The sequence below is a fragment of the Pristis pectinata genome, chromosome 18 (assembly GCF_009764475.1).
Source record: "Pristis pectinata isolate sPriPec2 chromosome 18, sPriPec2.1.pri, whole genome shotgun sequence".
Taxonomy (NCBI): Eukaryota; Metazoa; Chordata; class Chondrichthyes; order Rhinopristiformes; family Pristidae; genus Pristis; species Pristis pectinata.
This window is the reverse complement of record NC_067422.1, coordinates 19,219,581-19,235,777: the sequence shown is the minus strand read 5'-3', so window position 1 is coordinate 19,235,777 and position 16,197 is coordinate 19,219,581. Positions and strand designations below refer to the sequence as shown.

Genomic DNA, 16,197 nt, shown 5'->3' with positions numbered 1-16,197 from the left:
TACAGTAGCATGGGAAAGGAAGCAAATGGATAAGGCGGTTGACTGGGATCAGAAGGGCGGTTCTCCAAGGACGGTAATCACAGAGATAGATTCGCAGGTGAACTCAAACGTTGATGTTGAAAAAGAAGGAAAACTACAGTGACTCTCTGCAATCAAGTGGCTGCCTAATGAGAGATTAACCAGCTGATGTAGGGGTGGATCCTAATGCTGACTGGGAAACCAATCTAACACCCTTTTCCAGAAAATTACCTGCTATAACCAATCAGCTCCATCAGGATGGCTGCATCGACAAGTGCCTGGGGAGGAGGACACAGGATCTGAAATGCTGTCAGGGTGGCAAAGAAGGACCTCAGCCAGGGGAACCCCATTCACCTGGGACCTCTTCATCAAGAAGATCCTGCTGGAGTGCTGCAAGTTCGAGGTGAAGGACATCTACTGCCTCCAGGACTTCCCAGGTAACGGGTACTTTGACGTTACCTTAAAATACCCGATGGGATGGCAGAAGATACTGCAGGACTTTCGGGAGAGGGGGAGTGAGACTCCACTGTCACTGCTGAAGGCACAGCCACTCTTCACCCTCCCCACCCAGAAGGAGCATGAGATAACCGTGCACATGTTCAGCTCACACGTGCCCGTTGTGGATGTCCTCACCTTCCTGGCTTGTTACATTGAGGGAGCAGGAAGCTATGTGAAAATCAAGGACCTGTTTGGGATCTGGACATGTGACGGCCCAATGCAGTGCAGTCATCTGCAAGAACTGCAGGCAGGAAGGCCACCAGACCAAGGACCTCAGAGTAAGCAAAAGTTGCAACCTGTGCGGGGAGGCAGGCCTGCCCAAACATGCCTGTACCTCTGCACAGGCAATAGGAGGGGGAGCTGGCACTGACAACCTTCAGAGGAATGCTGGAGCACCCCCTACCAGTGCAGAGGCCCCAGCAGAGACTGAGACCTGGGCTGAGGAAAATCCAACTGCTTTGAGATCCCAAACCCCAGCCACAAACCCCTAGGCCCCTCTTCAAGAGGAGGAGTCGGTGGAAGAGGGGAGGGACAAGAAGGGGAATGGCAGGTGGCGTAAAGAAAAAAGTTCGAGAAGCCACCACCCAAGAGACAACAGGCTCGGAGAGTAAAAGTAATGGGAAGAAAAGGGCAATGCAACAGACAGACGCCAGCAACTTCTCCCCGTCAGAGGATGAAGCCAATATATGAAGCCGTCGACGCAGGCAGAAGTGCCAAAATGGAGGGGAAAAGGAGGAGGAGGAGAAGCCACAGACAAATAGAGGTGAGGAAGAAATTCAGCCTGCCACGCCCCCAACTCCAGGAGACCAGGAGCAGCACGACATCCAGTGCACCCCAGCTCCAGGAGACCAGGAGCAGCATGACATCCAGTGCATCCCAGCTCTGAGAGGTGGAGGATACAGAACAAACAGAGCCAGATGACAGAACAGGAACAGAGATTAATCTCTCCCCAGCGACACCACCAACATCGCCACACCCTGGGGAGGACCATTCCCAGTACCTGAGCCCAAAAACAGTGCTGCAGTTCACCAAGGCTGTTGGCATGAGGGCTCAGGCTGATTGATAATGGACAACATTTGTGATCCCTGAACTTAAGTAACTATGGAGATAAATCTGACATCTCTAAATGTGCATAGTGTGAATAGCACTGTGTGATGTGTGAACACCTTGTAATACCTTGCTAAGGTCAAGGCTGATGTAACCTTTTTTTACAGGAGTGTGGGCTGCCTCACCTCTGTAACTACTGGAAGTGGTCACGATGGTGGTCCCAGGGATTGTCCATATGGTCGGGGGGAATGATGGTCGTGCATCTGGCCTGGGGATTCTGGAACAGGATGAGACATGCTCACGCTCCTTCTTCCCAAAGGTTCATAGTGGGAGATCTGTGATCCATAGCCTTAAGGAAGAGGACGGCTCAGTAGCATCCTCACAGACAGACATACTGGGGATCTGCAGATCCTTCCATTCCAGTCTGTATGACAGTAAGACCACAGACAGCACAGCCGCCCAAAACTTACTTTCCTCTATCACAGAGGTGTTAGATGACAGTGAGCGGGAGGGTCTGGATCAGCCACAGTTACTGGCTCCATCCATTCCCTTGGCAGGAATAAAACTCTCAGAAGCAACAGTTTACCGGCAGAGTTGTACTCGGCTCTGTGGGACTGGATGGGCCCAGACCAGCTGGAAGTGTACAATACTATGCTTCTGGTTGGCAGAATGTCAGACTCCATGAAGAAGGGCATTATTACCCTCATTGACAAGCAGAAGGGGGAGAAGGTGGACATCAGGAGCTGGAGACCCATTTCACTGTTAAATGTGGACTATAAGATCCTGTCCAAGACCACCACCAACCAAGTCAAGTCTGCTCGGGGACAGGTGATCCACCCAGACCAAACCTGCACTGTAACAGGCAGGAAAATCTCTGACAGCCTTGTGCTGCTCAGGGTACCATCACCTACGTGTAGGACAGAGGGGTGGGTGCCTGCCTGGTCAGCTTGGACCAGGAGAAGGCCTTCAAAAGGATGTCACACACGTATATGTTGGACATGCTCTCCAAAACGGGTTTCAGGGAGGGAATCAGAAATTGGATCCAACTGCTCTACACAGACATCCGTAGTGCAGTCCAAATCAATGGGTGGGAGAGATAGTTTCCCCATCAAGTCTGGAGTCAGGCAGGGTTGTCCACTCTCCCCTGTCTTGTTTGTGTGCTGCATGCAACCCTTTGCCACATCCATCAGGAAGGTCAAGAGCATAAGAGGGGTGACTGCCAGACAGTGGAGGCACACAAGTTTAAAACCTCCCTGTACATGGACGATGTCGCTGTCTTCTGCTCGGATTCACGATCAATTTGCAGATTAATCAGCATCTGCAACCAGTTCGAGTTGGCATCGGGGGCTGGAGTCAACCACAGAAAGAGCGAGGCCATGCTCTTCGGAAAATGGCCTGACCGATCCAACGTCCCCTTCACCGTCAGGTCTGACTACCTGAAGGTGCTGGGGGTCTGGTTTGGAGGGTCTGAGGCATGTAACAAGAATTGGCTGGAGCAGATTGGGAAGGTAAAACAAAAACTGGGTTTGTAGAAATTGCATTCTCTTTCAATAACTGGGAAGAATTTGGTCATCGAGTGTGATATACTCTCAGGGCTGCTGTACTTGGCGCAGTTGTGTCCTGTTCCTTGCTCCTCTGCCTCAACAATCAACCGAGATGTCTTCCAGTTTATCTGGGGGTCCAAGATGGAGTGAGTCCAAGGGGTCATGCTGCACGTCCCCTGGGAATGGGGGCAAAAGTGTATCCAATGTTGCCCTCGTCCTGATGACCCCCTTCGTGTGTGGCTGTATCAGTTGGTGTGTGGACCCCAAGTACATGAGAACCAAGTGTCACTACGTGCTGAGGTTCTACCTATCCCTGATGCTGCAGAAGATAGGTCTGACCCCTCTACCGTGCAGCGTCATAGTCAGCTGGACGTTGCCGCACCACCTGTTCTTTGTGGAAGAGTTCTTCCAAGTAAATACCTTTGACCACAAGTCCATCAGACAGTGGTCAGCGTGGAATGTACTTCAGATACTGTGGGACAGGGACTCTATGGATTCTGTGGGTTTGTTCCCAGAGCAAATGGTCCAAACCATATGGCAGAACACATCATCACCAGATCTGACCAACAAGCACAAAGACCTCGCTTGGCTGGCAGTGAGAGGTGCCCTCCCAGTCAGAGCTTTCCTCTACAGATGACATATTACCCCCAATGCACGCTGTCCTCGGGACAGCTGCGGTGGGGAAGAAATGGTCACCCACCTCTTTGCAGACTGTGGATTTGCTAAAGGGGTGTGGAGAAAGGTGCAAAGGTCCGTGTCTCGCTTCATCCCCAGCAGAGGACAGAGGACTGTGACAGAGGACTCTCTGATCTACGGGCTGTTTCCGGGGACACACACTGAGCCAGACATCAAATGCTGCTGGAAGGGCATCAAATCAGTGAAGGATGCCCTTTGGTCTGCCCAAAACTTGTTAGTCTTCCAGCACAGTGAGATGTCTGTAAGGGAATGCTGCAGACTGGCACAGTCCAGGCTGCAGGAGTACGTGCTGAGGGATGCACTGAAGCTTGGTGCAGCCAATGCTAAGGCTCTGTGGGGAAGGACCACAGTCCAGGCTCCTTCCGTTACCACACATGGAGGGGCTGAGTAGGGTGGGGAAGCCCCTCGAACAATGAAAGGTGTATCACCTCAAGAAGCCACATAAGTGGCAATGGTGCTATGTTTGTTTGTGTGCTTTTTTTCTCTCCTTATGCTTTACATTACTGAATGTAACAACCATGAATGTTAAGCTTTTGTATTTTGCACTGTGTTCTTCCTTTGTGTATATTTCTTTTTACTATGAACCAAGTTTATTTTTGAAATAAAAATATTCTTGTTAAAGACATTGTCACCATTGCTATAAATATTAGACTATATAGTCTCTTTTTGTAACATATATGGAGATAATATTCTAGTTACAAGCTGGTGCCCATAATAATGGAGATGACCCCAGAAGATTCTTCCAAGTTTATTGGGGAAATGGTCAGGAGATCATGGAGTATGAGGTATTCACAGGGTAGTCCAGCACTGTCAATACAATCAAACATTTGCTTCTATGTACCTGATTGGCCCAGTGTTGATAACTATGTGTCTGTGCATTGGATGAAGATGTGGTACCTTATCTCTAAATGTGTATAAGTCTGCACATGTGTAATCAGAGAGTGTATGTGGTCCTTGCCTACCAAGGTGATTGGGTCTCACTCCCTCCTGCAGATTAAATATTTTTAAAGAAAAAATATGCTTCAGAACCTGTGAAAGGACAGCGTGATGGATTCTTTGTTCCACAACATTAGCAACTGTTAGAGAAACTGAATTAACCTTTCAGGTCAGTGGCCTTTCAATCAGAGCTGTTGGTCTTCAGGGGGATGTTGATGTTGGTTAATTTGTCCTTCCAGTTAATTTGGAGGATTTTATGGAGACTGCACTGGGGGTCAAAGACCTGGGTCAGAAAGGAGGGCCACAGAAAAGAAACAAGAAAGCTCCTGTAGCTAACTTGCATGTTACGCAAAACTAAGTTAAATTTGGCATCTCAGAAAAGTAAAGTACATCTCCAACAGATGCAAAGTCAAAGCTTTGCTTGGCCTTTGGGTTAATATACCTTACTTTATCATTACCAACTTCATTTCTCCCTACCAACCAGTAGTGACCAAAAACAGTTTAAATACTTCTTGTAATAATATTATAATCTTAATCTGCACATATGTACAATACTGAGCGAGTGTTTGGAATTAGATTTCTGATTTTTGTCACATGTTGAACCTTTTACATTTTTATTATATGAAGCAGCTTGATAGTTTCCATGAAATGCATTATTTGCAATGTGAAATCTGCTTCATTTGTTTTATTCCAAGCAATCCATTCCGACATTAATCATAATGAATTTCACATAATGTTTACCATGACATTAATTTATTGGATGACTGGAATGCTTTTTTTCCTGAAACAATAACCTTCTATTTCGATAATATGGTGAAAGTATCTAGTATACTGAACTGAATGACAAACTGATTGATTTTAGGTGGTATTGTTTTAGGGAACACGTTGGATGAGTTGGGTTTTACCATTTTTGAACATTTTTCTTTCAGGATTTAATTTAATCTAACTCAAGACACTTGTTCATGATTGTAACAAACCATTAAGGACAAGAATATTGATTATAAGCATAATAGATTTATTAAGTAATTTATCTCCTCCACAAAGAAGTCCTTCTTCATAGGCAGTCCATGAGATTGACGGTGACTTGCTTCCACTACAGTTTTGTGGGTTCTGAGATGACTGATGAGACAAAGGTGAGAATCATAGACCTCCATAGACAGGGCAAGTGATAGCTGAGGTGGCAGATGGGTAGGTAGTTTATGAGGAGGTCCCTTTCTTTTCTGCATCTGCGTGCTTCTGATGCATGGCCTTGAGGTTCTCAATACTATTTAAATTATCCTTTCTGCACTTTGAATAGTCATGGGCCAGGAAATCCCAAGAGTCAAAGGGGATGTTGCATTGCTCTAAGGAAACTTTGATGACATCCTTGAACCTTCTGTCCACCAGGTAATGTCAGAGCATGAAACTGAGTTTTTGGTTTGTGAGACTGGTGTTAGGCGTATAGAAAAAGTAGTCTGCCCAATGTAGTTGACTCGGGCTTCAATGCTGTGGATGTTGGTCAGCAAGGGGAACACCATTTGAGGAAAACAGTTACCATCAATACAAAAAATAAGAGGATCTCCTGTTTCTGCATTAAATACTGCAATACATCTGGAGAGAATTATAATTCCAACATTTACAATGTGTTTTTGTTTAGTGACACCGATGGATCTTGTGCAGTTTAGAGCACATAGGAGCTCGGTTCGTCCCTGATCAGCCGGCGCAATCCCCTGCGCGGCCAAGGGGGGTGCTGTCGCCGCCGGACCGAACGCGATGAAGGGACACTGTTTCCATTCGGAGCAGAGAAAGGACGGACCACTTGGCGGTCAGGTTTAAGGAGCGGACGCGAAGACAGCAGTAGGTGAGTGGCAAGAAAACCACATGGAAAGAAACGGCAGGAAGGAGGGAGTGGGGGCAGAGAGAGAGGGAGAGAAACCAGCGAGCTGGAGAGCAGGGGCAGGGGAGAAGGCCGTCAGACGAAAGGGGGAAAGCAGAGGAAGGAAGGGCAGGGACGTTGAGAGAGAAAGAGGGTTGGGTTGCGTTTGGGAGGAAGAAATTAAAGCGTACATGTCAACTACACGTTTCACTGGCATCTTTCAAAGGAATATGCAACCAATTAAATACTTTCCAAAGTGTACGTAAAACAGAGTTATAAAGCGGGAATCACCGCAAAAGGTTTATTTGCATAGCAAACTCTCACAGACAGCCCCCTCATCGTGAGTAAATAAACGTTTTTCTTTATGATGTGGGTTAAAAGATAAATATTGTCAAGGGAATTTGGAATTAGGATTCCCCTAACGAGGATTTGTGTTTGGGGCCAGCTCTTCACCAAACTGATAATGACGTGGGTGATGGATAGCAAACGGCGCTTCCAAGTTCGCCCAAGACAGGTGGTGTTTTTAAGCAGGCCAGATGGAAGCATTACACTACAGAGAAATGTTAAAGTGTAAGCAATATACTTGCATGAAATAAATTTCATTGCATGCAAGTAGCAGATCATGCGGATTGCACCTGAAATGGATAGAATAGAAATTAAGAAAAACCAGCAGTAGAGATCCAAAGATACTTTGCTCAATGTTCATAGATTATTAAAATGTCATAGATGCAGAAGAAAATCAGGAAGGCTAATGGAACTCTGGCATTTTATCAAAGGACTGGAGTACAAGCAGATAAAATATTCACTGCATCTAATGAAAGCTCTGATTGTAACAAGAGTACTGTGAACTATTCTGGGTGATGCACTTTATTGGTTTTGCAGGGAAGACATTAGAGATTTTCTGGCATGCCACCTGGATTCCAAGAGTTCAACTGAAGAGAGATAACAGAAACTAGAGGTGTATTGTGTGGAATTTTATTCCAGGAGTGATTTGATTGAAGTTTTCAAGAGAATTACTTCTCCTGATTGGGGCATCAACCCTGGGGTGAGAGGATTGTCCTATCAAGAAAGAATAAACAGTTTGGGTGTGAATTCCTTTGAGTTCAGAAAAATGAGAATGACCTTACACAAACACATAAGATCCTAAGGAGGCTTGACAGGGTAGATGTTCTCAGAACTGGGAAAGTCACTAACAAGGGGACTTACAAAATAAAGGGCTGGTCATTTAAAACTGAGGTACATAGAAATTTCTGTTTCTGGGTAGTGAATTTCTGGAATTCTCTGATTTTCTCCCTGCCCTGCCCTGCCCTGCGCCGCCCCCCCCCCCCCCCCCCAACTGGGTGATGGAGGCCAGGTCGTTGGATATATTTAAGGTACAGACTGATGTATTTGAAAGATTGAGGAATTGAGGTTTATTGGGATCTGGGACAGAAGAGGAGTTGAGGCCATCGTAGATCAGGCATGATCATATTGAAATATGGGTCCGGCTTCAGGGGCCTGGTGGGTTGACTCCTGTTCCTATTTTCTTGGTGTCACACTTGGGTGCCTGGTCTAAAATTTAATAAAATAGCTTTTAGGAATGAAATTAGGAAACTGCTCTATGTGGAGTGTTGTAGGAATTTGATCCTACCTCCAACAAATGATGGATAATGTTAGGTCGCAATAATCTTAAATAGTTTTTTTGTTAACCAAAGTTATTAAGGGATGTGATGAAAAGGTAGGCATATGGAGTTAGGTTGCAGATTAGCCACAATCGCATTGAATGGTGGAACAGGTTTGAAAGTCTAAATGCCCTAGTCTTGCTCCTGTCTTCTTGGTGCTGTGCGACCTTTTAAATTCTGAAAGAGCAGACATAGCCTTGGTTTAATGTGTCATCCAAAAAAAGCCCAGAATTTCTGACATTGCAACATTCCCTCAGTATAATACTGAACTGCTGGATTTTGTACTTCGGTTTCTCCCACAACAAACCCACAATGTTTAGCCTCATAGGTGAGAATACCTCCTACTGTTAGAAGATAAGATGAAAGAGGGAAGGAAGCCAGGTGAGTGAAATAGAACTGAGAAAGACTGAGGAATATGAGGAATAAGGGAGGCAAAATACAAACTTATTGATGAAAAGTTTCAAAATGAACACATTCTTCCACCACCTTGATTGATTGGTATATTGGAGGTACTTTAATAGTTAGTATTGGACATACAGTAGACAGTTCTATGCCCAAACTACTACTATGCATGGGCTGTCTGGTTATACCCTTCAATTATCTTACTTAAGTATATGATATAAAACATTTTACCCTGAGCAGACTTAAAGGGGAAACAGAGACTTTCTAAATTTGGAAGATTTAAGCAGGGTAAATGAATAGTTACCATTAGTTATGGATAATTAAAAGGACAGAGATATAGGATTATTATTACATGAACTTATACAAAATGTGTTCAGCCACTCAGCTCAGTAAATTACAGATGCCCCTGAGCGCAGTGGTATGTCCGTGGGCAAAGTGATAGGTTAGATGTTCCCATGTCTGTTTTCCTGTGAATTCAATGCTATGTTATACTGGTGTGGAAGTCTGGAATGAATTGATGAGAGCATTGCATGTGGCTGACCGTTCTCTACAGAACAGCCAGTATGATCTGGCCCACTATCTTTATACAAATTTATAAGAGCATGGAAAAGTTTGTTCACAAATTGCCATTAAGGGACTGACTGACTTCATTTAAAATGGAATTGGACAAGTGAAAACTGAGTGACGTCTCCCGAGTGGACGGCATGTGTCGCAAATCCTGCAGGATGTACTTTTAATTCTGTAATTCAAACATAGTTGAGCTCAAAGATAAATAACACAAGCCATAATCGATATTTCAAGCATAAGCAATATATGCAAAGATGAGAATAAATGGGGAAAGGCATTTAGAGGGGAAATAAAACAAAGTAATTTGCAGGAACTGTGAAATACAGAACGCAGCAGTTTTTGGAAATCTGGAATAAGAGAATTGTCATCCACCTGTGATGTTAATTGTTTTTCGCTCTCCAACTGCCTGATCTGCTAGGTCTTTCCAGCATTACCTTTGTTTCAGATTTCCAGGAGCTGCTGCATAAATGACTTGTTACCATTAGTTGGTGGATAATTAGGGGGACAGAGATACAGGGTTATCACAGCTGCTGCGCTTTTTATCTCACAGTTCCAGTGTGTTTTATGTTTTTATTTTCTCTTTTTAATAACCCTCATTCATCTGTTAACTATCCAGCACAAAAAAACATTGTGTTACTTGTACACTTTTGTTCTTCATGAAGTCACATACATTCCCTCTGTTTTCCCCATCTCTTCCCTCTCTGCAGTATAATATACACTTGTTTTCTCACTTTTCCAGATCTGAAGAAGAAGGGTCATCGACCCAAAATGTTAACTCTGTTTCTCTTTCCAAAGGTGTTGTCTGACTTGCCTAATATTTCCAGCACTTTCTGACTTTATTCTATTAAAATTTTAGCTATTTATATAAGTGGTACATATACAGAGAACTTGCTCTTTATTTTGAAGGAAGGCATTTTAGAGGTTTCTGTGCAGAATGTCTCATCAGAGCAAATGCTGCAGAGATGGAGGAACTGGGACAATGAAATGGAGTCCATGTGGGGACATGGTGGGAGGAAGTATTGTCAAGATAGCTGTGGTACTCTTTGGGCTTGTAATGGATGTTTGTAGCTAGTCTATTCCCAAAGATGGAGAGATCTAGAAAGGGAAGAGAAGCTTCAGAAATAGACCATGTGAAGGTGAGATCAAGGTGGAAATTGGTAGAAAAAGTGATGAAATTTCCGAGTTGCATAAGTATGCAGGAAGCAGCAGCAATGCAGTCACTGATGTATCAGAAAAAGAGTTGAGGGAGTGGGTCCAAAGACTGTTCTACATATCCCACAGCTTGAGGACCATGTGAGTTCCCATAACTGCAAGTGTTGGAATTGAAAGGGAAGTTGCTCGATGTAAGGACCAGTTCTGCCAGGCGAATGAGTATGTTGATGGAGGGGAATTGGTTGGGTCTCTGTTCAAGGAAGAAATAGAGAGCTCTCAGGCCCTTCATATATGGGATGGAGGTGTAGAGGGATTGTACATCTGTGGTGAAGATGAACCAGTTTGGGACCAGGAAAATGGAAACCGTCAAAGTTTCAGAGGGTTCTGGATGTGTGTTCTGGATGTTAGGGACTGGACAAAGGAGAAAGGATAGAGTTAAAGTAGGAAGAAATAATGGGGCAAGGGCAGGCTGAAACAATGGGCTTGCCCAGCCAGCCCTACACATAGATCTTGTGCAGTAGGTAGAACTGGGCTGGAGCTCTACAAAGTTGGGAAATGTGGGGAGAAGATCTCCCAAGGAAATGAGGACCATGACTGTGTAGGAAACAGTGGCGTGAGGTTCAATAATAGGGTCATGGTCCAGAAGGAGGTATGAGGATGTATTTTGAGAGCTGACATTCGCTTCTGCAACATAGAGATCAATTCACCAGACTACAACTGTGCCACCCTTATTAGAAGGCTTGATGACGATTTTAGGAAGGAAGATCCATTGTTTCAGCCTAAAAACTTTTGTTTCCAGCTTTTTTCTTTTAAGATTTCCAGCATCTGCAGTTTTTTTTTTGATTTTGGTCATGGTTTAATTGGTTTGAACAATTACAAGGAAAAATGACAATCTGCTTTTCGGCACAAAATAATGAGAAATTGAACCTTTCGATGGCAAGTTTAGGCCATTCCTGTGTGCTTTCCCAATATGGAGCTAACTCAGGTCAGAATATATAGCTGGCTTATTTAGAAACAGTGTAGGACTTCAGATAAATCCGAGTGATAGGTTCCGCCCAAGGACTTGAGCATGCATTCCAGAGACAAGACCTAACATGCAGCTCGGGGCAAATCCAACCAGAGAGTTTCTCATCTATGACCACAAAGGTAGTTTCAACATTGGCCCTTTTTAAAATCCAGACCTACAGATTGCAAAAGGCTTTTTGATGATTGTAATTAATCTTCTGGTAAGAGAACATAATTTGCTGATTTGCCAATAATTTAAAGAGCTTTCCTGAATGGGTGTTTTTGTCCAAGTAGAGAAAGAAGGGGACAGGTAATGAAAAGGAGGGGAAGGTGGAAGAGAAAGGCAGGTAGTTTGTATTTTGTGCATCTCTCTTGTAGGGGTGGAACTTTATTTTTGGAGGAGTAGTTTGTTGTTACTAAAGGATTTTTAGATTTTCTGCTCCATCAAGATAGTGCAGTCATTGTTTTTAAGACATGGATCCAACCTGCTGATTCAAAACAATGTTTGTTGGTGCTCTAGGCTGATACACACGAGCAGTATTGAGCAAGTCCTGCATTGCTTTTTAACAAAGGGTCTTGGACCAAAAACGTTCGCACTTCTTTTCCTCTTTCCACAGCTGTTGCCTGACCTGCTGAGTGTTTTCAGCACTTTTTGTCTTTACTTCAGCTTTGTAGCATCTCCAGTAATTTTCATAAATTGGTAAACCCCCGTGGACATAAAAGATCTCCTGCCATTTCACTTTTGAAGAGGAGTTGGAGTCTCACTCAGTATCCTGACCTTTAGAAAGATCATGGGTCATATCTAATTTGAAACCTTGCATTTGGCACCCACATGCCCATATGACAGTGATTTAGTACAGCACAGTTTTTGTTGACCACCATCTCTCAGATTGACCTGCCAACTCTGCTGTTACAGTCTATCATTTGGGATTTTTAAAATTTCAATCATGCTATTTTTGCAGATTGGTCAGGATGCCCAAACTGGAGGGGTTTGATTTCTGGAGGACAACACTAAATGGTGCACGATATGTGGTTGCTCCAATGGTGGATCAGAGTGAGCTTGCATGGAGGTTGCTTAGTCGTCGCCATGGTGCCCATCTCTGTTACACTCCCATGCTTCATGCTCAGGTGTTTGTGCGGGATGCAAACTACAGAAAGGAGAACCTATACAATGAGACGAATGCAGAAGATCGACCACTCGTTGTTCAGGTATGGGGCTTAAAGCAGTTGTAACAGGAACAAAGCAAAACTATATCTCATTAGCAATTGAACTTTGCGTTCTCATGCTTCCTTATATCCTTAAATTGTAACACCATTCTGTTCAGTGATTTGATTTTAAATATATTGAGCATATTAACAGAAAAATGTGAACTTAAATATTTATAATTTATTTAGCTTTAATAACCCAGTAAGTGGTTTCTGTCTAGTGTCCGATTTACAACAACAGGAAGACTTCCTGGTTTCACTAGGATTCGGTTGGATCACCTGGGTGTAGCAGAGATTGGGCAGATGGATTGCACATCTGTAATTGAACCTGACTCATGTTAATCCTTTGTGCACTGCATCCAGATCTTCCAATAGTCCTGGTTACTGAAAGATCTTGTGAAAAATCAGGCTGATTATATTACATATTTTTAATGCGTTTTAATGCTTTTTTTTAAAGTTCTGTGCAAATGACCCAGAAGTGTTTGTCCAAGCCTGTTTGCTCGCTCAGGATTACTGCAATGCCATTGATCTCAACCTGGGCTGTCCACAGATGATTGCAAAACGAGGTATCTGAGTTTTTTTTCTGTTTATCTGATGTACTAAACTGCACTGATGCTGACATAAAATAAGAAAATCCACTTTTTTCAGCCAATTATGTCATTGCATTTGGTCATTAGGGTAGTTAGAGGCAGTGTATAAGAAATTGCTGTTGAACTGTCAGCACTTTTGTTTGTAAAAATGATCAAACTCTTACCAATGAGGCATCAACTATTTTCATATATTATGAAATTTGTTTGAGGATCTGAAACTCAATACAAAACTATAAATGTTGAAGAGTTAAATCCTAAAGGTCAAAGGCCTTGATAAATATAAAATGTGCTTACTTTTGTGGTATGAGTAATATATGAAGTAGTTTTAGTCTAAATTGTACTTTAATATTTTCTTTATTTAAATGTTGCAGTATTAAGTATCAGAACAACAGTATTGAAGGTTATTAGTGATTTTATAGACCAAGCAAGCAAACATTGAATTATTTATGAATGTTGCCTCATTCCTCATACTTTAGCCTTGAAACACTGGATTTATGGGTGCATAATACTGAAGATCTAATGGTATGGTCCTAGTATCGATCAGCAAAAATTCTGAACATGAACATGATGAGTAGGTTTGGATAATAGGCACAAAGATGATGTATGTTGTGATTGTGATGTCCAATAATATGTGGCTCTATTGTACTAAGATATTCTAAACATTTGCAGTTTGTCAAGTGAAAGGCTTTCATGCATTATATTTATTCAGTAACATCCATGTCTTGTTTTGCTTCATTTAAAAAATAACAATTACAGAGTGTGGGAAACTTAGATTAAGATGGATCATGTTTTTTCCCCCATTAATATCCCTAGGATTGAGGTCCATCTAGTGAGTGATGGTGGGAATGCAGATGATGGTGGTACATATTTCCAAATAATCTTAAGTAATCAAAAGTGATCTAAAATCATATGTAAGAAATCATATTGCATAGAAAATATATATTTTAATAGAAGAAAAGTCAGTCACTTCTGTAAGATGAAGCTAGATCTGAGCTACAGCTTCACATAGTCATGTGAATGAGACAATTGCAATATAGTTCAAGTTTCAGTGACTTATTTTTCCTTGGAGGGCTAATCCTTTAAGAGAGTGAAACTATTAGAAAATTGCAGGATTTTGGTGGGATGTAAGTAATTGAATAAAACTGGGGAGATGCTGTTGAGTTATTAATTGTCATGTATTGATGGTGTTTTTACAGCCGCCTTAAAATATCTAAAATCAGAAATAGGTTTATTATCACTGACATATGTTGTGAAATTTGTTGCTTTGCTGCAACAGTACAGTGCAAGATATAAAAATTACTATAAATTACAGAAATAAATAGTGCAAAAGAGGAATAATGAGGTAGTGTTCATGGACCATTCAGAAATCTGATGGCGGAGGGGAAGAAGCTGTTCCTGAAACATTGAATGTGGGTCTTCGGGCTCCTGTACCTCCTCCCCGATGGTAGTACCGTGAAGAGGGTATGTCCCAGATGGTGTGGGTCCTTAATGATGGATGCCGCCTTCTTGAGCCACCACCTCTTGAAGATACCCTCAATGGTGGGAATGGTTGTGCCCATGATGGAGCTAGCTGAGTGTACAACCCTCCGTAGCTTCTTGCAATCCTGCGCATTGGAGCCTCCATACCAGGTGGGGATGCAACCAGTCAGAATGCTCTCCACTGTACATCTATAGAAATGTGCAAGAGTCTTTAGTGACATATCAAATCTCCTCAAACTCATAATGAAGTAGAGCCGCTGGCGTGCCTTCTTTGTGATTGCATCAATGTGTTGAAGATAGATCCTCCAAGATGTTGATGCCCGGGAATTTGAAGCTGCTCACCATTTCCATCGCTGACCCCTCAATGAATACTGGTGTGTGTCTCCCAACCTCCCCTTCCTGAAGTCCACAATCAAAAAAAGAGAAGTGAGCTGCCTCCATTTTTTGTTTTTAATCATTTCTCCATTTAAATACATTTGGTACATATTTGAGTGCAAAAATAAGAATTAAATTCAGGAAACTATGATCACATAAAGTTCATTTCATCAGCACTAATCTCTCAAACATTTGACAGTAGTCTTATGAGCCTCAGTTTCTGTTCATGATATGGTTTCATAAAGCCGAACTCATTAAAAGGATGTATTTTTATTTTTTATATCAGCAGGAAAGGTCTTTTCTGGTGCACTGAATCAAATGTGATCTTATTCTGACTTAAAATACACCATTAATCAATTATTGTATAATTAGTGGAAATAATTAAAAGCCTAGACATCAGTGAGCTAATGAAGAGAATTTGCAGGTGACATATCCACTACCTTTTATAAATTTATATTAATGGGTGGAGAAACCTGTAACTTTCCACTAGGCTCTCTACTGCTTCTGAGAGCCTTGCTCTTTACCTGAAGTTGCAAAAACACCCATCCTTTGAATTTGCCATTCTTGAAAAGAAAATAATTTTCTTTTAATCAGGAAGATTTTTTGTCTGAGAATATATTTATGATAATTAACATATGTGTTTGCTCTTGTTTATAGGGCATTATGGAGCATTTCTACAGGAAGAATGGGACTTGCTACACAAAATGCGTGAGTAGTTAGCTTTAGAATCAAAAAATTATTTGCAGGATCTCTTCAATTTCTTGGGTTGATTTGTGATCTATCTTTTGGTATTTTGCATTATGTGCTTCAAATTTCAGAAACACATTCTGAGATGTGCATAATTTGAGTGGAGCTACACAATGAACAATTTTTCCTGCTTTAGCATTTGCCCCCAATTACAGTGTAACAAATGAAAAACAAAAGTGTGATCAAGTGAAGAATTTTTATGGGAAGAGAACTCGGTAAAAGTTATGCCAAGCTATGATCGTCTGTACAGCATGTACTCTGCAGTTTAAACCCGTTTAATAAAATCAGGCTGTTTCCAAAAATTCAGAAGCATAAAGTGACTGTCTGGTTCATGAGTCACATTTCAGCTCAGGAGATACATTCAGTGGGTGGCATTGAAAGAGGAAGTGAAGAGAGGGGAGGAGTAATGATTTGCTTCT

At 42.4% G+C, this 16,197-nt stretch overlaps 1 protein-coding gene across 3 annotated transcripts in view; it reads left to right on the top strand.

The window, feature by feature from the left end:
* The first annotated feature begins 6,488 nt into the window (after nt 1–6,488).
* The window catches only part of dus1l (dihydrouridine synthase 1-like (S. cerevisiae)), a 47,434-nt gene continuing 37,725 nt past the window's right edge, over nt 6,489–16,197 (top strand). Inside the window, exons 1-4 of one of the 3 annotated variants that reach the window (XM_052032895.1) lie at nt 6,489–6,579; nt 12,344–12,590; nt 13,045–13,153; nt 15,689–15,739. In XM_052032895.1, the coding sequence (XP_051888855.1) occupies nt 12,354–12,590; nt 13,045–13,153; nt 15,689–15,739 (397 nt within the window). In that variant the 5' untranslated portion in view covers nt 6,489–6,579; nt 12,344–12,353. Of the gene's footprint in view, nt 6,580–6,736; nt 6,935–12,343; nt 12,591–13,044; nt 13,154–15,688; nt 15,740–16,197 lie in introns of those variants that run through there. The other 2 variants (XM_052032894.1, XM_052032896.1) reach the window with 2 other exon arrangements.